The sequence below is a fragment of the Cavia porcellus genome, unplaced genomic scaffold (genome assembly GCF_034190915.1).
Source record: "Cavia porcellus strain 051 isolate PalLab524CR breed Dunkin Hartley unplaced genomic scaffold, mCavPor4.1 scaffold_14, whole genome shotgun sequence".
Classification (NCBI taxonomy): Eukaryota; Metazoa; Chordata; class Mammalia; order Rodentia; family Caviidae; genus Cavia; species Cavia porcellus.
Window position 1 is genome coordinate 62,803,882 of NW_026947497.1, and position 22,688 is coordinate 62,826,569.

Consider the following 22,688-nt stretch of genomic DNA (forward strand, 5'->3'; position numbering starts at 1 on the left):
TGACCCATTTGAGTAGAGGAACAAACTGTTTACTCATGTCTGCCCAAGAGAGCAGAGGTAGTTTCTGTACTTTCCAGAGTGAAGTTTAGAATGACCCCGACATAACCACAAGAGCCAGAGCTTAGCTGTCTTCAGAGCCATTTGCCTTGCAGAGCCTGTGGGCATTACTAACAGTCTTGTGGCGTTCATGGTACATTCACTGCTAACTTAGTGTGCATTGCTCCGGGCAGTGGTAGGCAGGAGGGAGAACATTCTGGGAGAAGGTCAAGTTGTTCACAGGACAGCGTGTTTGCTGGCCTGCCGAGGACAGCCTGTATTGTAGTGTGATGGTTCACAGCGATCACGGGTAGGGAATAGTTAGGGCCACCCTTGTTGGGAAGACTCAGCAACATCCATTTCTCATGCTTGGTTACCCACACCTTTTCTGAGGACATTTAACAAGAAGTAAATTCAAAACTTCGTATTTTTGCTTTGAATCTAAGTGAAAGTCGTTTCACGTGCTGATTGACAGCTCTTTCTAAAACACCATCTTCTTAGTTTTACTTTTGTGTTGCTGTTGTTTCTGGTAGGTGGAATAACAGGAAGTATAACCCTAAATAAAAGAACAAACCTAGAGCAGAGGGGTTTTTAAAAATGCCTCACTTTAAGCAGACATTTCAGTATCTTTTTCCAGATAGCTAATTTAGGAAAGGAATTGTTTCATTATTTCAAGTGGCAAAGTTGGAAACAAAAGTCCAGCTGATTCTGGTTAAATGAGTTACTCCAGAAGCTCCTATCCCTGTGGATACTGTGCATCCATTATAAGCAGTGACAAGGGCATCTGTTTGCTGACTACCAACAAACTGAGATAAAATGAAGGGAAAACAGGTTAAGGCGAAGTATGAAAGACACTGCAAATTCCTGCAAATGAGAATTGTGATAGTTACACTTTTGTAATCTAGAAGCATTTTCAGACAGTAACAGAGGTTAGCTCTTTGGAATGGGATTGAAGGGAAAGAAACTACACTGTTCACTTTTTTACATAAAATAATTTTAAAATAGAATAATTTTCTATAGGGACTATTGATACAAGTATTAAGATAAGTGTAATCTTCTAAATTTTATACTTAATGTATCCAATGTTCTTTTTTACAGTGGGCAGACAGGCTCTGGGAAGACATTTACTATGATGGGTAAGTTAATTAAAAATTAATCTTTTCTGGCTTACTGTAGTCTTTCTGATGACAACATGTCCTACATTTAAGGGGACATTATAACTTCTGTGTGAGATCACGCTCTCATAAGGCTAGGGACTTAAAGAAGTTATTCCATATGCTCAGGATTCTGTCAGAGAGTGAGTTCCTGGATAGCAAGCGACATTTTTGGGCACTAACTTTGCATATTTCCAGCACTTTTTCAATTTTATTTCTTCTTCATCATCATCATCCTTATTAAGACAGATTCTTGCTATGTTGCTGAGGCTGGGCTTGAATTTGTGATCCTCCTGCCTCCACCTCCCAGAGTGCTAGGATTATGGGTATATACCACCACACTGGGTTTAATCATGCCTGTTACTTGAGGGTTAGCACATGCTGGTGCTGGCACGGTACTAGGTGATTAGTGAACAGGTTTTCAGTAATTCTGTTGATGACCATAGACAATTATCATGATTCTTCTCTGCAAAGCACTGTGTGAAGCCAGGAAAGCAGAGGTCACGTGTATCAGTTTGGTATTCCTGCCAGTTTCTGTACCTGGCCGTCTGAAGGATGTCCAGCTGAGTGCCTGGGAGCCTGTGGTGTGTTATCAGAAGGCAGCTGCTGTATCTTATTGCCCAGTGGCTGCCGGGCACTCTCCTTGAGTCCTGCCCATAACAGCCTCTGTACCACCAGCCTCCAAGGACTTCAGTGCAGGCTGTCAAGACTGCTATGCGTCGCCACATTTCTGTATAAATTTGTAAATTGCCTTTCAGGGTTGCCTTATTGGAGGATGTAGGATAGCATACAAATCAAAAGACTTTTTTTTTTTTTTTTTTTGTCTTTATCAGTACCAGGGATTGAACTCACGACTGCCTGCTTGAAAGGCAGGCGCTTATGCCACTGAGCTAAATCCCCAGCCCCAAGACTTTTTATTTTACTTTTTTTTAGGACCATCTGAATCTGATAATTTTTCTCATAATTTGAGAGGAATAATTCCACGAAGCTTGGAGTATTTGTTTTCCTTAATTGATCGTGAAAAAGAGAAGGTAAGACTGGAAAAACAGAAGCATACACCAAAATGTCTAGTTTTGTGGAGTCAGCTCAGGTGGGTGGAGCACTGTGTGGGTGTCTTACAGTATAAACCAGCTAATGTGAAATAAGAAATGTTTCAGTTCTTAAGAGAAAGTTATAGATTCTGGGCCAGGCATGGTAACACACACTTATGATCCCAGCACTTGGGAGGCTGAGGCAGGAGGCTCACGGTGAGTTTGAGGTCAACCTAAGCTACATAATGAATTCAAGGCCAGCCTGGACTACATGGTGAGACCCTGTCGAAAACCACCTGCTCCCACCCCCAACAAATTATAGAGTCTGGGAGTTTTGCTTTCAATTTGAGGTTTTTAGGTTTGTTAAATATGCATCTTTCTTTGCCTGGATTGCTAACTTAAAAAAAGAAAGTACTGTTTCTTAGGCTCTCAATAGATTTCTTTTTGGTGCCAGGAATTGCCTTGCGTGTGCCAGATAGGCACTTATGCCCTTGAGCTGTGTCCCCAGCCCCAAGAGGTTTTTTAAAACAGAAAGTATAAAGAAATTCTCAACCAAAGATAACAGACAAACAAAATCCTGTCATCTGCCTGAATCCAGGCTCACAGGTGACTGCAGGAATCCCCAGACATGCCATCTGGCAATGACAGTCCTGTCCTTGCTGTCCCTTGGCCCCTCTGCCTCCTCACTGCACCTTTGCCTGCAAGGCGTGTGGCTCATGGTCCACGATGGGGTCTTCCCCTCACGTTGTGTTCTCAAAATTATGTTTCTTCTTTGCTTGGTAAATTCCAGGCCTCAGAACCCTCAGTGTTGTGTGTGCCAGTCCTTACCAACAGAACTGGTAAGGAGATCGCTTTACAGCAATCTTTGCAGAGACTGTTCTTACAGTTCAGTTAGACAAATTGTATTGTTAGTGAAATAATTAAGTTTAGCCCTGTGTAACTGTGTGGTTAAAAATCCTGTAGTCTTTTACGTGTATTATCTTCTGTCTTTGAAGGACATGGTACTTACTTCAAATAAACTTGATGAGGAAGTTCATAGTCTCTCAGTGATGGTGACCCTTTTAGAGCCCACACGCAGGTGGAGGATCTTTTTGAAGCTCAGTAGGAGATGATGGAGTTGCCCACCTTTAGGAGATGGCTCCCGGGACCAGTGACTCTGTTCTCCAGTGTCCCATGTGTCACCCTGGCCATTCATACACTTCTCGCTGATGCCCCAGTGTCTCATGCAGCATCCGGGGACAAGCATAGGAATGTGTACCTCCCGTGAGGCTGGCGTGTGGTAAGGGGCTGGGCCTCAGTGGCCGTCTAACACGGCTTCTCCTCCCAGGCCGGCGGGGAAAAAAGCTTCCTGTGTAAGTGCTCCTTCATCGAGATCTACAATGAACAGATCTATGACCTGCTGGACTCAGCATCGGCGGGGCTCTTCCTGCGGGAACACATCAAGAAGGGGGTGTTTGTCATTGGCGCAGTGGAGCAGGTGGTCACCTCGGCCGCAGAGGCCTATCAGGTACCTGTTGTGAGCATGCATGTGATGCTCAGTAGAAAGCATGCTGTCAAAGCACTGCTGTCTCGGAGTAAGAATTACATTGGGTGCAAGCAGTGTTCACATCTACAGTCCCAGCCACTGGGGAGGCTGGGGCAGGAACATCACAAATGCAAGGCCCTTTTGGGCAACTTAGCAAGATCCTGTGTTAAAATTTTTAAAATATTTTATAAGGAGGGGCCTGGAAATGTAGGTCAGTGGAAGACAGCACAAGGCTTTGAGTTCAGCCTGTAGCACTGTCTCCTGTCCCAAAAAATTTCATGAAAGCTTAATACAGAATGTTCATGAAAAGTAGAGAAAAAACTGTCTCTTTCCTGAGATAGAATGGAACTTTGGGTGCTTGATTTGCACAGTTTTGGTGCCGTTTGTCCAAATCGGGACACCACCTGGCCACAACAGTTCGTTCGTTAGTGCCTGTGTCCTCCTTCTTGTCCCTCCTGGGAGCTGCCTGCTGGGATGCAACCCCTTCGCTAGTAAGCTTTTCTTCTTGCTTTCCCTGCCCTCTTTTGAGGAGTCAGCTTCTGAGCTTTTGGTTTAGGACACATAAACCCACTTACAGGAATTTATAAAAATATTCTGTTCACTTTATGGTGCCTCATCTGCCAACTGACTTTAAATAGTTTTATAATGTAGTTAATGTGTGCAAAATATTGCCACAGGCGTGCAGGTTAGTGACCACGTGGGAGCCCAGTAGACAATTGGAGCCCCGCAGGGCGCCAGCACCAGCCCCTTCCCTGTGTGTCCACTCTGCTCGGTCCCAGGCTCCTGCCCCTGGCAGGCACAGTGCTCATCATTTCCTTCTTTTGAATCACACATCTGCATGTGTATTGCTGTTTTCTTTTCCTTCCTTCCATTTTAAAAGCCATGTGATCAAGGGGGATAGCCTTCTATGATTTTTGTTTTCTTTTTTGAGACAGGGTCTCACAATGTAGTTTAAACTAACCTTGAGCTCACGCTGTACCCTAGCCTGACCTCAAACTCCTGGCAGTCCTCCTGCCTCAGTCTCCCAAATGCTGGGATTACAAGTTCCACCACACTGCACTTGACTTTTTTTTTTAAGTCAACTGGTTTATGAAGTTAAGTCTGAAATATATACTACATTATAAAAGTGATACATTTCATTTCTTTTTACTGCTTTATAATCCATTTTTAATTTTTTTTTTTTTTCTTTTTAGTTTTTGAGACAGGGTTTCACTATGTAGCCCAGGTTGGCCCCAAATCCATGGCAGTTCTCCTGGCCCAGCCTCCCTCGTGCTGGGATTATGGCAGTGCGTGGCCACTCCTGGCAGTTAGTCCATTATTCATTCATTCATTCATTCAAACAAACCTCCTGATTCAAAGTTTTAAAACTGAGGCTCCTTCAGTAAGCAATAGGTTTTACATGTGACTTTCATGTCTATAATATATATCACAAAATTATGGTGAGATTTTGATTGCAATTACATTGTAGAGACCAGTTTGGAGAAATTAACACCCTTGCAGTATTCTATACATGAACGTGATATGTTTGTTTCTTTAGGTCTTCAATGTATGTGATACAAGATTTCGTGTTAGGTTTATTCTAATATGCCTTTTGTGTTCTTATTGCTCTTCCAATTTTTATTAAATTACATGTTGTCTGATATGCATAGAAATACAGTTCATTTTGAATACTTGTTATATAATTTAGTTACTTTGCTAACTATCTTACAAAATCAGTGTTATGGGGCTGGGGATTTAGCTCAGCGGCATAAGTGCCTGTCTGGCAAGTGCGAGATCATGAGTTCAATCCCTAGAAACCCCCCTCCCCAAATCAATGTTATGGGTTTTTTGTTTGTTTTTTTGTGGTACTGGGGATTGAACCCAGAGCTTTCACAGCCATTTTCTGAGGTAGGGTCTCACTGTGTAGTCCAGGCTGGCCTTGGACTCACAGCGATCCTCGTACAGAATTACAGCTGGGATCCTTTTTTCTTATAAACCATGTAGCTATATTTTGGTGTTTTGTTTTGTTTTTCTGTCTTTTTCATTTTTTATCGGTACCAGGAATCAAACTCACGACCGCCTGCTTGCAAGGCAGGTGCTTATGCCGCTGAGCTAAACCCCCAGCCCCTATTTTGGTGTTTTTTAAACTACTCTTGAAAGTATCCTATCTAGTTTATTTACATGAATACGATGTTGACATTGTTGACTGGTTTCTATCATCTTTCTTAGTATTTTAGTTTTGTTGTGTTTTTTTAAGACAGGGTCTAGCTTTGTAGTACAGGCTGTCCTTACCCAGTATCCCAAGCTGGCCGGCAACTCACAGTGATCTTCCTGCCTCAGTCGGCTGACTGTTGGGATTACAGGCATGCGCCACCATGCCCAGCTCTTAATGTGGTTTTTGTCTGTCTTATTCAGTGCTTTCTCTTTACTTGCCTCTTTGTTTTTGATTTAGCATGTAATATGATTTGTTTAAAAATTACATTTTCTCATTGACTTGCCTATGTACTTTTGGTGAAAATCATTTGATTTTCTATATCTCTTGACTGGTATAAACTTGTTGTAAGTATTAGAGCTTGTTGTTCAGTAGTAAGTCTTAAGTATGGTGACTCCTCTAATTTTGTTCTTTTTAAGGATTATTTTAGTTACTCTTGGTTTTTTTTATTATCACTTATATAGAACCAGCCTGTCAATTTCTACAATGAGAAGCTGCTGGGATTTTTAGTGGAGTTGTGTTAAGTCTATGAAACATTTTTAGAAGAATTAATGTGTTAATAGCATTAAGAATTCCACTGGTACTGGTGTAATCCTAGCACTGGGGAGGCTGAGGCAGAAGGATTGCCTCAAGTTGGAGGCCACCCTGGGCTACACAGTGAGTTTAAGGCCAGCCTGAGCTACATAGTGAGACCTTGTCTCAAAAACTCCTTACACAACAATGTCAAGTTTTCCAGTCCATGAACATTCACCATGTATTTTGGCTTTGGTCTTTGATATTTATTTGTATTTCAATTTCTATATAAGTATCCAAGCAAGAATGCCAATGTTTGTTTTTCCCTTATGTCGCACAGGTAACAGTGTAATGTGCTACTTTACATCAAATTTTTAGATGATAGTATTTTGGGATTTTTCCTGTGTTTGAGGAACTTCTAGTTTTTGTAATTATATGAATGTCACGATTGATTTAATTTGAAAAGGAAGCATAAAATGCTATTCAAGAAATATAAAAGATAAAAATAATTTCAATAGGGCTGGAGATAGGGGTCAGTGGTGAAATTCTACCATGTAGATAGCCGTCGGCTTGACCCCTACCTCTAACAAGTAATTTTAATTTCATGTTGTGTCTTATGTATGGAGAGGTCTGTAACAGCATTTTGGGTGTATGGCTATGCGCTTTGCTAATGCCTGTATGCATTGTTTCATTTAATTTTCAGTATACTCGGGGCTGGAGGTTTAGCTCAGCGGCATAAGCACCTGCCTTGGAAGCAGGCAGTCGTGAGTTCGATCCCCGGTACCGATAAAAACGAAAAAGCCAAAAAAAAAAAAAATTTTTTTCAGTATACTCTCTCAGATAAAGATAGTGATTTCCTCATTTCCCCCCATCTATTCCCATCTATTGGAATCATCTATTCAAAATGTGGTTCTCAAACCATTAGCAACAGTTGAAAGCTTGTTAGAAATGCATAATCTCAGGCTCCACCTCACCCTGGTCCCCGTGGGGCAGCTACCCAGATGCTCATTTTAGGAATATTAGGACTATGTCTTGGGAAGGTTTGCCTGGCTGCAGATCACACCTTGTAAATAGAGGGAGGGTTTGCACTCATGGTCATCAGATCCAGAGCCTGCAGACTGTCTTCAGGTGTCCTGTTTGCCACAGGAAGTAGGCAGGGAATCATACTTTGTAGAGGGAGAGAAACCCTGATAAAGCTGTGTGGTTGAAGTTAATTTAGAATTTTTTGAGATGAGGATCCTACACTGGTTATCTAGACAAAGAAAGGGGGTCAAGATGATTATGTGATTTACATTAACACATGTAGGGACATGCAAAACCGGTCCTAGGTCCAAAACTTCTAACTTTTTGTTTGTTCTCCTTCCGTAATATGGAGAAGGAGAGAAAATAACTTGAGTATATTCTTTGATACACATAATCCTACTCTTTGCCTTTTACAGATTGCGCACTGATTTTTGTGGCTAATGTGTACCACTTGGTTTGGGGGGCGTTTTTTGAGGCAAGGTCTTCTATGTAGCCTTGGCCAGCCCCAACTCACTGTGCAGTACCACTTGGAACTTGTGGCCATACAATGGCTCTCAAAACTAGGTACAACAGGAAGGCCATAGGTGTTCCCCACCCAAAGAAAAATACATTTGTATGGATGTTGAGAAAGCGGATAATTCTTCATATGTCCGCATTTTTCTTGCTAAATGAGTGATTCTCCTGTGCCTATTTTAAGTTTGCCTTCAGGGTGCCCACTGCAGCCTCTTACCATACACTTGCCTTTGGCCTAGGTGCTGTCTAGAGGGTGGAAGAACAGGCGTGTGGCATCAACATCAATGAACAGGGAGTCCTCCAGATCTCATGCAGTCTTTACAGTCACAGTAGAGTCCATGCAGAAGAGCAGTGAGGTTGTGAATATCCGGACCTCCCAACTCAACCTGGTGGACTTAGCAGGATCTGAAAGGCAAAAAGATACACATGCAGAGGGAATGAGACTAAAGGTAAGCATAAAAGTGTGGTGCTTGATTTGTGTGAATTTCTCCTAAAGTCAGTTCCACACTAAATATGGTGAGAACTGCAAAGAAATAAATTGGTGTCTACAGGGAACAGAGATTTTTGTTATGAAGCAGGGACAATGACCATAAATGGGATGGGGCAAGTCTGTTGTAGCAAGAACATTTTAGTCCTTACCAGCAGAGAGAGTGGTATTGGAAGCACTGAAAGAAAGCAGGGCATGATGGGCTGGTTAGGGAAACTATGGAGTAGTTTTTGCATTGTCATCCTGAGTCTGAGAGATTTGGCTGGAGAAAGAGGATAATGGAATACAATATATGCCCAACAGAGTGAGACCTTTCTCCTCTTTTTATGGTACTGGGGGTTGAACTTGGGCCTCTCAAGTTGCCGAGGCTGAGCTGGAACTTGCAGTCCTCCCACCTCAGTCACCTGATGTGCTAGCATCACTGGCACACATCACCAGGCCTATATCCAGCAGATGGCATCTTGGGAGTTATTGTGTCTGAAAATGATGACCTTAGTACTTGGCATTCCAGCTTGAGTAGGTGGCAAGGAGGGCCAGATCAGTTTGTTTTCATCTTCCTAAACTCTGGGAACACTGACAAGTACTGAACTAGTGAGTGGCTTCACAAAGAAAGAGGCTTTGTGAAAACTCGGACCTTTGAGCTGCTATTGCTGCTTCAGGTGGAGAGAGCACAAAGAGAGGACTGGCAGCGCCACCGATGAGTCAGGAAGACTGGGAACCTGCTGCTAGGCTGAGGGGCTGGCAACAGTGTGAGAGCTGTGTGGTTCCAGGAGGAATCTTTAAACAGGTCCAGATTCTGCTTTTAGGATGTGTATGAGCTGGTGGAGAAGAGTCAGTCAGAAGGCTGACGAGAGACTTACTGTTTGCATTAAAAGTGAAGTCTACACATTCCTATAATCTCAGCTATTTGAGAGGTTGAGGCAGGAGGATTGCAATCACAAGGTCAGAATGAGCAATTTAGCAAGGTAAAAAAGGTGAGAGACTGTAGCTTAGTTAGTAGAGGTCTTCCCTGGCCTGCACGAGCCCCTCAGTTCTGTCCCTAGCACTGCAAAAGAAAAAGAAAAACAAAAATGAGATTTGAGCCTCTTGAGCTCTCAGGGAGTTTTAAACAGCTGAAGGCTTGTGTTTTGCTGCTGATTTCCTTGGATGCTGGGGATGGACTGCAGAGCCCTGCATGTTTTAGACAAGTACAGTGCCACCAAGCTGCATCCCTGGCCCAAGGCTCATGTTTCTATTGAGATATGAAGCCCAGTCGGGACTGGGTTCCAGTAAACCCACTGTGTGCTGGGAGTACATCAGCCCAGAGTGCCATTGAAAGAGGTACCCAGCCAGTCCGCTGTGGGCATCAGCTGTGGGCTCTCAGGATCTGCGCTGCCTGGGAGCCGTGCAAGGTCATCCTGAGTCTGATTGTCTTGGGGAAGAGCTAAATGCAGAAGCTGAAGGACAGTGTGTACCAGACACCTTTCCACGTCATTCTCAAGGTGCAATGTGCAGCAGATAGGGTTAGCGGGTAGTTGAATGGACTCTTTTTTAAGCTCAAGTTAATTGTCTTTAATTGTCTTTGAGTACTGTTGTCCCTGAATTGCCTTTCCTTCCCTGCTGTCACTTGCTAGATCCATTTTAGTTTAAAACACCTAAAAGTAACAAGTGTTCCTAAACTTCTGTTCTTTTCCCCAATGCCGTAGGAAGCAGGTAACATAAACCGATCATTGAGCTGCCTGGGACAAGTGATTACTGCACTGGTGGATGTGGGCAATGGGAAGCAGAGACATGTGTGTTACAGAGACTCCAAGCTTACTTTCTTACTGCGGGTAATGTGGGTCATCCTCGTGGGGACAGATCTCAGCACCGGGGGCAAGAGTGTACCCATTCTTTCTTTTCTTTTTTTTTTTTTTTTTCGTACTGGGGATCGAACTCAATAGTGTGCCTTTTATTTGCACACAAAGAACTTGAGACTTTTTACCCTAAAAATGTCATTCATATCGTTGGACAGGACTCTCTTGGTGGTAACGCCAAAACAGCCATAATTGCAAATGTTCATCCCGGATCCAGGTGTTTTGGAGAGACACTATCAACTCTGAATTTTGCTCAAAGAGCCAAACTGATTAAAAACAAGGTATAATACCTGTGTATATACTATGCTGTGTTAGGTAAATTAGGAAAATACTTAAGCTCTAAATACCTTATTTTTGTGATTGCCTTAATGTTACCAACAACTATGTGAAATATTTCTCCCCCAGCACCCACCATGCTGTGTATTGAACCTAGAGCCTTCACGTACATGTAACTTGAGAGCTAGGTTATGTCTAAGGGCATTATTGTTTTGCTGCTCTGTATTAAGGCAGAGTATTTCCTTTGCTATTGGATTGGAGAGTGAATATATTTGGCTACACAGTGCCAGCTAATCTGTACATGTGCCTGCGTCCACCTTCTCCTTGCACACATGTGACGTGTTTCATAGGGAGGGAGTTGCATGAAAGTACTTTGGTAGAACCAACACACTTTGCTTTTCAAGTTGTTTGCATTGCTAGGTGTTCCATGCTTTATTTTGTATGCAGGAAGCTTCTTTGATGTTTCAGTAAGAAAACTTCTGTGATCCCTACACGGTAGCTGTTTTGTGTTTCCTGGATAAATAGGCTCTGCTCCAGCTGCTCCACAAACCAGGAGCTTTGTATGTCTCACTGTCAGCAGTCAGTCTTCAGCCCTGCTGCCTGCCAGGGCCCTGCTGATGGCTGAGCCACTCACACCTTTCCATGGGGACAGGCAGGACCTGAGACAAGAGCACAGACCTTGGCCTGTTGGAGTGTCTGTCCTTGCTGAGTGCTTGGGTGTATTGTAGCTGGAACACTGTGTTTTCCCTTTGACCCAGTTGGTGTTTCGCTGTTGGCACTTGTCCTTACCCTTGTATATTTTGCAGCTCTTTTTAAAATGTATTTCCAGTTTGGGATTTACAGTAAAATTGACAGAAAGTGCAGAGAACACCCATATACTCCCTGTCCCCACCTGTGTGCAGCCTCCCCACAGCACCACAGTGCTGTATTTGTTTGTGGGCCTTTTTATCTCTCAGAGGTCTTAACAAGACCTGTCTTCCATAATAGGAAAATGCACAAACCAACCCTGCCTTGCAGGAAGGCTCTTGTCACAAATATCTAAGACCTGCAACTTACAGAGGGGAGATTTGCACATTGTGGCTCATGTGTTTGGTCCATAGCTGGCTGACTCCAAAACAAAAAGATATGTTGAAAAGCCCTGGGTGGAGGAAAGCATGCAGCTCTTGGCAGCCAGGAGACAGACGCAGGGGAGGGAGATGGGCCCTTCCGGGCCATACCCCAGTGCCCTGTGTTTCTGACCAGGTCCCAGTCCCTAGCAGCACAGTTAGCCACGGCACCCCCACTGGTCAGCCGTGCTCCAGACATCCCTCCAGGAATGTGTGAGGCTTTGGGGCTGTCTGGACATAACCAGGGCTGTTAGGAATCGAAGGTCAGTGTCTTTGAAGAGGGCTGTTCGTGCCAAGTAATGGGTGCAGCTAGCTCTGCAGGTCTTCATATGCCTACCAGCTGGGCTCCTTCAGCCTTGGGAACCAAGGCGGAGGAAACGGCACCCAGGCATGGCCGAGTATTGTTCTGAGAGGGAAGTGGTCTCGGGGCAGCATGCTGAGGTCTGCAGGTCGCAACAGCAGTGAATGCCCTAAAAGGTTTGCTGTTACTGCTCAAGGCCCACAGCCCAGGAAAGGAAGCCTCCTGCCTTTCTCACATACACTGACTCCAGTCTTTTGGCCTTGGGTGAGATGGAAGCAAATTGGTGTGATGTCCATCACTTTGAAGCGTCCACACCTGGGACTGTGCATCTCAGAAAGCAGCACCCTAATGTTTAGTATGCTCTGGAACAGGCGGTGGTGAATGAAGACACCCAGGGGAATGTGAGCCAGCTCCAGGCCGAAGTGAGGAGGCTTCGAGAGCAGCTGGCCCAGCTTGCTTCTGGGCAGAGCCCCCAGGACAGCTTCCTGCCCAGAGGTAGGGGTAGCACAAGGCCTTCAGCAGAGAAGCGAAACAGAACTGCTGTGAATAATCAAAGTTCAGAAATAATCCTTTTCTGCCTTTTCTCTTTCTTACTGGATTAATTCAAGAGAAGACCAAGTACAAGGAGTGTTTCCTGGAGGCTATGTTACTGTTTAAGAAATCCGAACAGGAAAAGAAGGTAGGAAACGAGTAAGTTAAAGGGGCTTCAAGGTGTTTCAGTGTCGGTGTTAGTGCCCTATGGGTTGAGACAGCCCAGGTTAATAAAGAAGACTGAAAATCCAATTTAAGATTAGATCATAATCTAAAATTGAAGATCAGATTCTTAGTATTTGTCCCTGCATTTCTAAAAATCAGGGAGGCTTATTTTTCATGTTTAACCATACTATGAATTTCTTAAGTCTCTGGTAGGAAAAATTACCCAGTCAGAAGATCTCATCCTCAAAAAGGAAAAGTTTATTCAGTCTTACAAAATGATCGTGAAGCTGCGTGAGGCCTACATCGTGCGCCTGGAGAAGCTGCTCAAGGAGCCCCCGGGCAGCTTCCTGGCCGAGGAGCAGGACCGGCTGCTTTCAGAACTGCGGGCTGAGGTTCAGATGCTGCGAGAGCAGGTGAGTGCATGGCCTGGAAACCCTGGAGGAGGGCGCCTTGGGGCACACGCCACCTGCTCTTCACCTCGGCAGGCCCGTCTGCTTGCTCTTCTCCACATCGGGGCTGTCCTGTGCTTGGTTCCTTTCTTCCTTACCAAAGCAGTTGCACCGGAAGGAAACAGAAGAGCCCCTGCCCTGCTGTGGCCAGGGCCCTCAGCCTGTCCCCTGGTGGGCAGCTGTGCTTCAGACTTGAGCCACTGAAGTTTTGTTCTTGTTGTTTTTCCCTTTTTCTGGGGAGAATGAATACATAAACCAAAGCACCTAGTTAAAAAATATTGCCAGCTTTTTGTGTCCTTTTCCAGAGTTTGTGGCACATGTTTAAACACAGAATACATGTTTTTCTCTTTATTTTTTACACTGCTCTGCACTGTGCCTTTTTTCAGTAAAGATGTCTGAGGGGCATTCCCTGGGGGGAAGGAAGGCTTCGCCGTCTTTCCGATGCGTTGGTTTGGTGTGGACTCTGCCACACTGTGTACACTAGTGCTGGTTTCCCCAGGTGTCACGGTGGCGGAGTGAGGCTGCGTAGCGTGAGCAGCGTGTTTCAGCCTGACCCCAAGTGTTGCTTGCTTTCACAGTGGTTGTAGCAGGGTAGCAGCTCAGTAAGTTATGTTTGTCAGTGAATAATAGCTGTGTTGTTCCTGCGTGTCACAGATAGAGCACCACCCCAGAGTGGCGAAGTATGCCATGGAAAACCATTCCCTCAGGGAGGAAAACAGAAGGCTGAGATTATTAGAACCCGTGAAGAGAGCCCAGGAAATTGATGCCCAGACCATTGCCAAACTAGAAAAGGCTTTCTCTGACGCATCTGACACAGAGAGAGGTGACAAAGGTGAGGTATGAGTCCTCTAAGAAGGGCTGCGACCCTGGTCACTATGTAGCCTGAGCCATCCTCCTGCCTCATCCCGCCCCACCAGTACTGGGATTCTAAGTGGAAGCCGCCACAGTCCAGGGCATCGTTGGTGCTTTGCAAGTTAGCTTTCCTTTCCACCTTGGGCCGTGCGCACACTTCTTACACAGATCCTTACTGTTTCCTGTTACTAAACGGAGTTTGTTTACTATTTTTTTCCTTTAAAAAAAAACCACAGAATGGTGAATCATGTCAGCTAATGAATATAACAAGGAAATATTTGTGTATTTCTTTTCTTACAGTACTCTGTTTTGTTGGCCTTTTGCCTCAATAGCATCTTCATTTCCTACATTCGAATGATACTAACGTTAACTTCTAAGAGCTAACTTCTAAAGATCCTAAACAGTGCTCACATGCTGCTCCACCTGGGGCTCAGTGGGCTCTGCCGCTCCCCTTCAAAGCAGGCCTTGAAGTCTGTTTCTGTCTGGTAGATGATGCCAAGTTCTTATGAATTGCCGCCCTTGCTGCTTGCTTTCTTTAAATAGCGCGTCATCTGTTCAGACCGCTGGCTGTCGCTCAATCCTGCAGCTTCAGCACGATGGTGTTTCTACAGGCAGCATCATGCAGGCAGCACATCTGTCACCGTTAGCTCTTTGTCCCTATGGAGGAGCCATTGCCTCGACTCTGCCTGTATTCTGTAACCTCTCTGCTTCTTGACTGTGACTTCTATTCTTGGCACACTGTGCCTGGTCCTGTGTCTCCTGACGAGGTTCTTTATTTTAGAGCCCATATTCCAACTTCCTTCTTACTTACCTGCTTTATGTATCCAGACTGATAGCTGTCAGAGCATTGAGAAAATGCAGTTGATAGCCAAGCATGGTGTGGCACCCCTGTAATCCCAGCAGTCTGGGAAGCTGAGGCAGGAGGATCACATATTTAAGCCCAGCCTGGGCAACCTAGCAAGACTCTTATCTCAAAATGAAAATATTACACAAAAGGGTTGTGGGGTGCTGCTCGCTGAGATGGCCTTGGGTTCAGTTTTCAGTGCTAGGGGCATGTGTGTGTGTGTGCATGTATCTGTGTTTTGTTACTTTCTTTTTTCAAATATAGATTGTTTCCATATAACCAGGTCAACCAGAATTTTCTCCCAACGCTCCGAGAGAACCAAGTTCATTCACAAATGTAGAAAAGTTAAAAGCACAGCTCCTGCAAGTTCAGACAGAGCTGAATAATTCGAAGCAAGAATGGGAAGAATTCAAAGAACTAACCCGGTAAAGTGTAAATATGTGTGCACTCACCACCTTTTTACAGTGCTGATTTGTATCAGTGTTAATGTTCTGAGTTTCATTGGACCTTTTACTTTGACTATTAAACTCTCCTACTAAACAACTAACTTGTTTGGCCTGAAGAAAAGGACCTTTTGTCTTTCACATCTTTGTTGTGTGTCCAAGGAAATGTTTTAAGCAGTACTCTTTTGTTGAGATGAGTGTCCTTGAACTTGCATAGCAAATGCTTTGTCTCATTACCACATTTTGGGGGCGGGTATTAGGAATTGAACTCGGACCTTGTGCTTGCCAGGTATTTTGTTTGTTTTTTGAGACAGGGTCTCACTAGTAGTCCAGTCTGGCCTTGAACTCAGTAAGTAGCCCAAGCTGGCCTCAAACACATGATGATACTCCTGTCTTATCCTCCTGAGTGCTGGTATGGCATGGGCCAACATGCCCCGCTAATTACCACATTTAAATCACAGTTATGAACTAAATTGGGATTTTTAATAATTATAACATAATATTCTGACTTGATGCTCATTGTATAAAAAAAAAGATAAGCCACGTTGATATAATGAAGACTAATCCTTTTCTGAAATATAAGGAAGTGTTTGCTTTAAAAATGATGCAAATGGCACCCTCGTGGACCTCTGGGCTTTTACATTTGCATCTTTTAACTGAATACCTTAAATAGTTATCAGTCCCTGAGCCGTATTTTACCAGCCTGAGAATGACCATGAAAAGGTAAGAATCAGAAACAATATCTCTGATTTAAAGGGCTATAAAGTTATGTGTAAATATAAGCTGTAAAGTGCTTTTCCAATGTTTGACATTATTACCTGAAATACTCAGTTTTACAATATCTCTTAGGAAGAAGCAGCTAGAATCGGAATCAGAGATTCAGTCTTTGCGAAAAGCAAACCTTAATCTCGAAAACCTTTTAGAAGCAACAAAAGCCTGCAAGCGGCAAGAAGTGTCTCAACTGAATAAAATTCACGCGGAAACACTTAAGGTGGGCTCTGTGTGGCTTGCGTGCCTCTCTGTGTTAGTAATGGAGAGCCTGCATGGGTTGCTTTCAGATACCAGTGGCATCCCTGACAGGCTGGGCACCAGAGTGTTGGAACCCAATTCCCACCTGCCATGGACCTTGGGGTTTGTTAGCCCCTGAGCCTCATCTTTTTCCTCAGTGGGGGGAGAAGTGGAGGTTAATCGTGGGGGTTTAATGCAGTAAGTGAGGCCCTAGAGAAAGAAGTGCCTGGTGCGCAGGAGCGCTCTCCGTGGTGGCTGCTCCTGTAGCATAGTGTGCACAGAGCTGGTGGTGCAACTGAAACTCAAACCCAAGGGGATCACACAGATTTGCACAGGAGTTTCCTCACAAAATCACCATCTCCGTGAAAGAGAAAATAATGTCATCTGAGCATGTGAGAGCAGGGCGAGGACCATGCAGGGTCCTCAGGCTGAGACAGCTGTGTGGGTGCTGATGCTGGTGAGTCTGGCATTTGGACCAGATTGCCTAGGGGTTAGAGGAACCTACACGTAAAACATAGGTGTGTGTTCATGTGTGCTGGCTGCCTTAAGCAGCTACACTTTTTGTGTCACTTAATAGACTTTAAAAATAAATTTATTTATTTGTTGGAAAAGGTGGTTTATTAGATTGCTTTGGTTTTTTTTTTTTTTTTTTTTTTTTTTTTTTGAGGCAGGGTCTTGCTATGTAGTTCAGGCAGACCTTGAACTCACTATGTAGCTCAGGTGGGCCTCAAACTCATGGAGATCCTCCAGTCTCAGCCTCCCATGAATTACAGGTGCAAGCTACCATGCCTGGATACCTGATTGAAATTTAAAAGTATGAAAGTTTGTCAATGGCAAGTCTCTCTCCTTCACTCACAAGCTCTCTTTGGAAGCCATTGGTGTCAGCAAGCTGATAAGACCACCCACCTGGTCTTACAGTTTACACATGTGGCTGTACCATGTACACATCATTCTGCAGCTTTGTTTGGTTAATATAGTGATATGTAGTTTGTCCCATTTTTTTAAAGAGGGAAAGTCTTTAAGTTAGATATCAGCTTACCAAGTTTCATTTTTTAGATCCATACTGGACTTTTGTTTGGGATTGTGTTAGACTCTGATGGATTTACTTCATTTGGATCGTTTTTATTCTGTTTTTCCCTTTTTAATTTATAGGATTTTATCTTCTGTGTTCATAAAATTGCTAAATATGCTGTTCTTTTCACATATGCTAACCTTTGTTTTTTCCTTTTCTTTTTTTTTTTTGCAGATTATAACTACACCGACCAAGGCTTACCAACTTCGTTCTCGATTAGTACCGAAGTTAAGCCCTGAAAGCGGGAGCTTTGGCTCTGTGCACACTCAGAACTGCAGTGAATTAGACAATGATATATTAAGTGAGCCCATTCCTCCCGAGATGAGTGAGCAAGCTTTCGAAGCCCTTTCTGAAGAGCTTATAATGGTGCAGGTAATGCTTTATTTTAGAAGAGAGCAGTCACTGAAAATGGACACTCCTTTGTCTATTCTTTTAACTCCTTATGATTTATAGTGTTGTCTATTATTTTAACTGCTTATGATTTACATGTTCAAACATACTTAGTATTAAAATCATGTATTTTTAAGTGTGGGTCTGTAAGGGTCGTTGGCTTAGAAACTAGCTCAGTCTTGTTCCCTTAATTCGTTTTGCTGTCTTAAGCAAATCATTCTCTGCTTTCCATGGGCTTTCCTTCCTTGTGTGTAAGATGACCACTTCATCGCTGGCCTCACATTTGAAAACTGATTTGTAAGACAGGTCTCCTAAAGGAAGTTAAAATATTTGACAGACTCTTACCAGAAATGCAATTTTAGACAGCTTTTAGTATATGTGCTATAACTAGTAAGGCTGCATTTTCATGGAGTTCTGTTGATTTGATAATTTAAAACATTTTATTTCTACCATCCAGTGCAACTTGAAGTGCTCTGTCCCACTTTGCTTTCTTTTGTGGTACCAGGGATCTAACTCACAACCTCACACTTGCCAGACAGGCACTTATGCCGCTGAGCTAAACCCCTGGCCCCTCTGTCCTACTCTGAATCCCAGTAATTTGCCCTTACTAAAGAGTGGAAGCCTTCTGCAGAGGTAACCTGTGCAGCTCTGCTTGAAGGCTCAGGAGGGCCTTCTTAAACTTGCATCTTAAATGATCCACTTTGATGAACTACACATATAATTCTAAAGCAGTAAAACAATAGCCATTGGACGTTTTCTGCCTCCACCCAGTCCTTCGCTAATGTTTGTCTGTGTATAGTTTTGCAGTGTTGTTTTGTTGTAGTAGCTTGTCTCTTTAACAGAAAAAGAAATGTGAACAATAACTAATTCCATGAAAGGAATTTGATGGCTGAAACCTCTGTTGTAGGAACAAATGAGTGCTCTTCAGGTCAAGCTGGATGAAGAAAATCATAAAAATCTAAAACTTCAGCAGCATGTTGACAAACTGGAACACCATTCTGCACAGATGCAGGAGGTAAGCACAGGCGCATGGCACAGAGTGTGTAAAAGACACCCTCAGTGTCAGAGCACGGTGGGACTGACATGTCCTTCCAAAGCCTCAGGCAGCACTGACTTTGCATAGTGCTCTGCTATCAAGGCAGGCATGCACTGCCTGAAGTGGGGCAGCTTTGACCAAAGTGCACATGGATGATCGCTTGCTGGGTGTTAGGAGAAAACCAGGGGCTGGGGATTTAGCTCAGTGGCATAAGCACCTGCCTTGCAAGCAGGTGGTCATGAGTTCGATCCCCTGTACAGATTTAAAAACAAGGAGAAAACCAGGTGAGCTTTCTGTGCTCTTGCCATGATCCAGGACTTTCTTGGCCATGTTAGCATAGTTCCTAAAACAGCCAAGTTTGTTCTGGTCAGGAACCAGAAACTAACCACTGAAACAGAAGCACTTGATGATCTGTACTGTGACTTAGAAGGCCAGCACTCTTCTCCCCATCATCCTGTCTCTTTCCCCAAAGCTTTTCTCATCTGAAAGAACAAGTTGGACCAACCAGCATCAAGAGCATCTCCTGCAGCTCAGTATCCTGGAGAAACAGCTTCGAGACTCACAGACTGAGAATGACCGTGAGTGTGAATAACTGGGGTCCCGACTGGGATACTCTACCTCAGGGTCCTTTTACTCATTTAGCTTAATGTCCTTAGTTACTTTCCTCATTGTGGGACAAAGTACCCACACCCACAAGGTAAAGGAGCAAAGCCTTATTTTAACTCCAAGTTTGTAGAGGATGCAGTCCATAGTGGACTGGCCCAAAGGCAGGGTTTGGGAAAGTACAACAGAGGAAAAAGAGTTCATGGTTGGGCCGGCTGAAAGCAGCCTGGCTTCCTTTTCCTTCACCTTTTTATTCCTCCCAGGCTACAAGCATATTGGACAATGCCACCCATACCCAGCTTGGGTCCCCCTCCTCAGCAGAGCCATCATCCATACCCAGAACTATCACACTCATGATCCAATCCCTCTCCAAACCCCACCTACAAGTACCTGAGGTTTTGGGGGAACATCTAACATAAGCTATAACATGATCCCTCTGTTTTTTGTTTTTTTGTTTTTTTTTTTTTTTGGTTAGCAACTTTGTTGTTAGATATGACATAAGTGTTTGCTTTAAGTTGTAAATAAACTGCCTTTAAAATGAAATGTCCTAGCTGGGCGTGGTAGCATACACCTGTAATCCCAGCACTTAAGAGACTGAGGCAGGAGGATTACTGTGAGTTTGAGGCTAGTCTGGTCTACATAGTGAATTTAAGGCCAGCCTGAACTATACAGTGATCCCTTGTCTCCCAAAATAGAAGAAATGTCTTGATGTAATAGGATGAATGTTTTAATATTGATAGAAAATCAATTATATAAATTATATACATAAATTACATATACTATATATTTATAAATTAAATATATACTATATTTATAAATTATATATACTTTAAATTTAAAGTATAATTATAAAAATTATAATTTATATATATAGTATATATTTATAAATTAAATGTATACATTATTTATATACATTTGTAGATGTAGGGGTATCATTTGCCAGGTTTTTTTCCAGTTCATTTTCCTGTCATCAGAGTATTTGCAATCATTAAAAAGCTAAGACAAAACAAAGCCATCCTTTGACTAAAAACCTCCCTAATTCACTTTCCAGGTGGAGTTTCTTTAGAAGACTAAAAATGTTTAAGCTGTATTGTAAAATTCTGATAGTTACTAAAGATTGTCACTGACTAAAATTAGGTGACTTCATAAATGTTACATCTTGTGGGTGTTTTTCTTTTTCCTTTTCTTTCTTTTTTAAAATTTTTTTCTTACATAAAGAGTTTTGAGGCACATTCTACAGGAGCATCTAGAAAAGTCAGGTGTCCTGCAAGTGAAAGCAGACATTAGCTCTTCTTTTTCTGTAGAAATGTAGGAAGCACAGGGCGCTGGGGACAAGAGAAGGCAGCAAATTTCATTACCCCTGGGTACCAAGCTCTTCTGCTTCGTTCCTGATAGATGGTGTCAGGTAATTGATTTATCTGCTTTCTAAAGCACCTGTAAGGAAACCCGCTGAGGACTCCTTTTGATTTTTAGTTTTGAAAAGCGAGGTGCGTGACCTGCGACTTGTCCTTCACTCTGCTGACAAGGAGCTGTCTTCGGTAAAACTGGAGTATGGTTCCTTCCGAGACAGTCAAGAGAGAGAGCTCGGCCAGCTGTCGGAGCGGCACCTTCACACACAGCTGCAGCTGGACAGCATCAGGTAGTTTCCTGCCACTGCTGCCACCGCCGCTGCCGCTGCCATGGTGTCTGGGTGGGCAGTGGTGATGCGGGGTGTGGGGTTAGAAACTTGGTTCTCGGGTCACTCAGCGCAGGTGCACCCTCACCTTACACATGGTCCTGCACCTCCAGATCGAAGCTTTCTGCACTGTGGAATAGTTTTGTGTGATGTTTTTAAAAAACTCATTCTCTTAACCTTGTTGGCTCTTAATTTCCTTGTGTTTACTTGATAGAGTAGAACTAGATTTTAAAATGTGAAGGATCCACTGTTTAGCTGTGTCCTTAAATCCTGTCTTAGAAGTTTTGAGTATACCCCAGCTGTGTAAAGATACTAGTTACAATTTAATTTTTCTCAGTCTCTCTGGTGTTGAATAATTGCTTATGAGCTGCTTGTTCTCCATCGTGGCACGGCCTCTAAAGAAACAGCATAACACTGCAGTTTGTTTCTTGAATTATTTTGTTTAGTTTATCTGTACTTTTTACATCCTAAGTACATATGCAGTGGCAAGCAGAAACACTGAAATGACACCCAGGATCTGGAAGCAGATTTACTTTACATTAATGGACCCTGATTGGGATCATTCCCAAAACAGCCCAGGGAGGGAGGCTTCCATGGAGTTGGTAGGGGAAGTGCAGAGATGAGTACTTGGCTGTCTCTGATCGGTTCCTGTGGTGTACATAATGGAGACCAGCTGTTTCTGAGAGACAGAAGTGAAGTAACAGGGACTTGCAGCACGAGCTGTTACCCAGGCAGCTGACAGACTGGCTGAGGTGGAGAGTAGGGAAGTATTTTCTATTACACACACACTGTACAAGTTCCCTCCTGAGCATATATCTTTTAGTCAGGAATTTGTTCCACTCTGAGATTTGCTGTTCCTACTGAGTTGTCTGGTGGGTTCTAGTGTCTGATGGCTCTGTGTGTAAGCCAGGACATCTGTTTGGGTTTTCTGGCCTTGGCTGGTTCCAGATACATGGGTAGGACACAGTATGTCAGGAAGGGAATCAGGGATGAAAGCTGAAAATGTAGTAGGTGATCCTTGCCAAAGCGTTTCTCTTTGGCTGAGATCAAAGCCATGTTCACCATCTTGCAAAATCTTAGTGCTGAGAAAGAACTCTTAGAAATTAATAACTGGTGCCTAGCTAGAAACCCATGAGTGAACCTAGTCACCCTAATTTGCCAGCCATTAAGCATGTCTGGTTGAAGCACAGGGCGAGTCTGAGGAAATGGTGGCTGCCTATTGACACCCCTGCTACCCCACTGGCCTCTCCATCCAAACCCCCCGTGGACCTGCAGGGCCACGTGCATGTCGTGAATCCTTGCACGAGGCCACGAGGAGTGTTGCCTCAGTCTAGGCTGACGTGTACCAGCATTGGTCTGTCAGTGCCATAAACTGAGCTATAGATACTCTGACTCCAAAAATATGTTAGCTCTTTATACTCACCAGTGTCCAATGTTTCCCTGGTTAAGATTAGAAAATGAAAAACTTCTCGAGAGCCAAGCCTGCCTTCAGGATTCCTACGACAACTTACAGGAAGTAATGAAGTTTGAAATCGACCAACTTTCAAAAAGCCTCCAAAACTACAAGAAAGAAAATGAAGCTGTGAAGTGTGACCTGAATGTGAGTCCAGAAGGGGATGGCAGCGGGGA

At 43.6% G+C, this 22,688-nt stretch overlaps 1 protein-coding gene across 1 annotated transcript in view; it reads left to right on the plus strand.

Moving 5' to 3' along the window:
* Kif15 (kinesin family member 15) overlaps window positions 1-22,688 on the plus strand; it is a 44,011-nt gene that overhangs the window by 7,939 nt on the left and 13,384 nt on the right. The window contains exons 5-21 of the mRNA XM_013140779.3: window positions 1,135-1,172; window positions 2,124-2,221; window positions 3,549-3,728; window positions 8,226-8,435; window positions 10,159-10,284; window positions 10,467-10,589; window positions 12,363-12,486; window positions 12,600-12,670; window positions 12,891-13,100; window positions 13,791-13,968; window positions 15,116-15,257; window positions 16,125-16,266; window positions 17,530-17,727; window positions 18,653-18,760; window positions 19,254-19,359; window positions 20,858-21,023; window positions 22,509-22,659. Coding sequence (XP_012996233.1) covers window positions 1,135-1,172; window positions 2,124-2,221; window positions 3,549-3,728; window positions 8,226-8,435; window positions 10,159-10,284; window positions 10,467-10,589; window positions 12,363-12,486; window positions 12,600-12,670; window positions 12,891-13,100; window positions 13,791-13,968; window positions 15,116-15,257; window positions 16,125-16,266; window positions 17,530-17,727; window positions 18,653-18,760; window positions 19,254-19,359; window positions 20,858-21,023; window positions 22,509-22,659 — 2,371 coding nt within the window. The remainder of the gene's footprint in view (window positions 1-1,134; window positions 1,173-2,123; window positions 2,222-3,548; window positions 3,729-8,225; window positions 8,436-10,158; window positions 10,285-10,466; window positions 10,590-12,362; window positions 12,487-12,599; window positions 12,671-12,890; window positions 13,101-13,790; window positions 13,969-15,115; window positions 15,258-16,124; window positions 16,267-17,529; window positions 17,728-18,652; window positions 18,761-19,253; window positions 19,360-20,857; window positions 21,024-22,508; window positions 22,660-22,688) is intronic.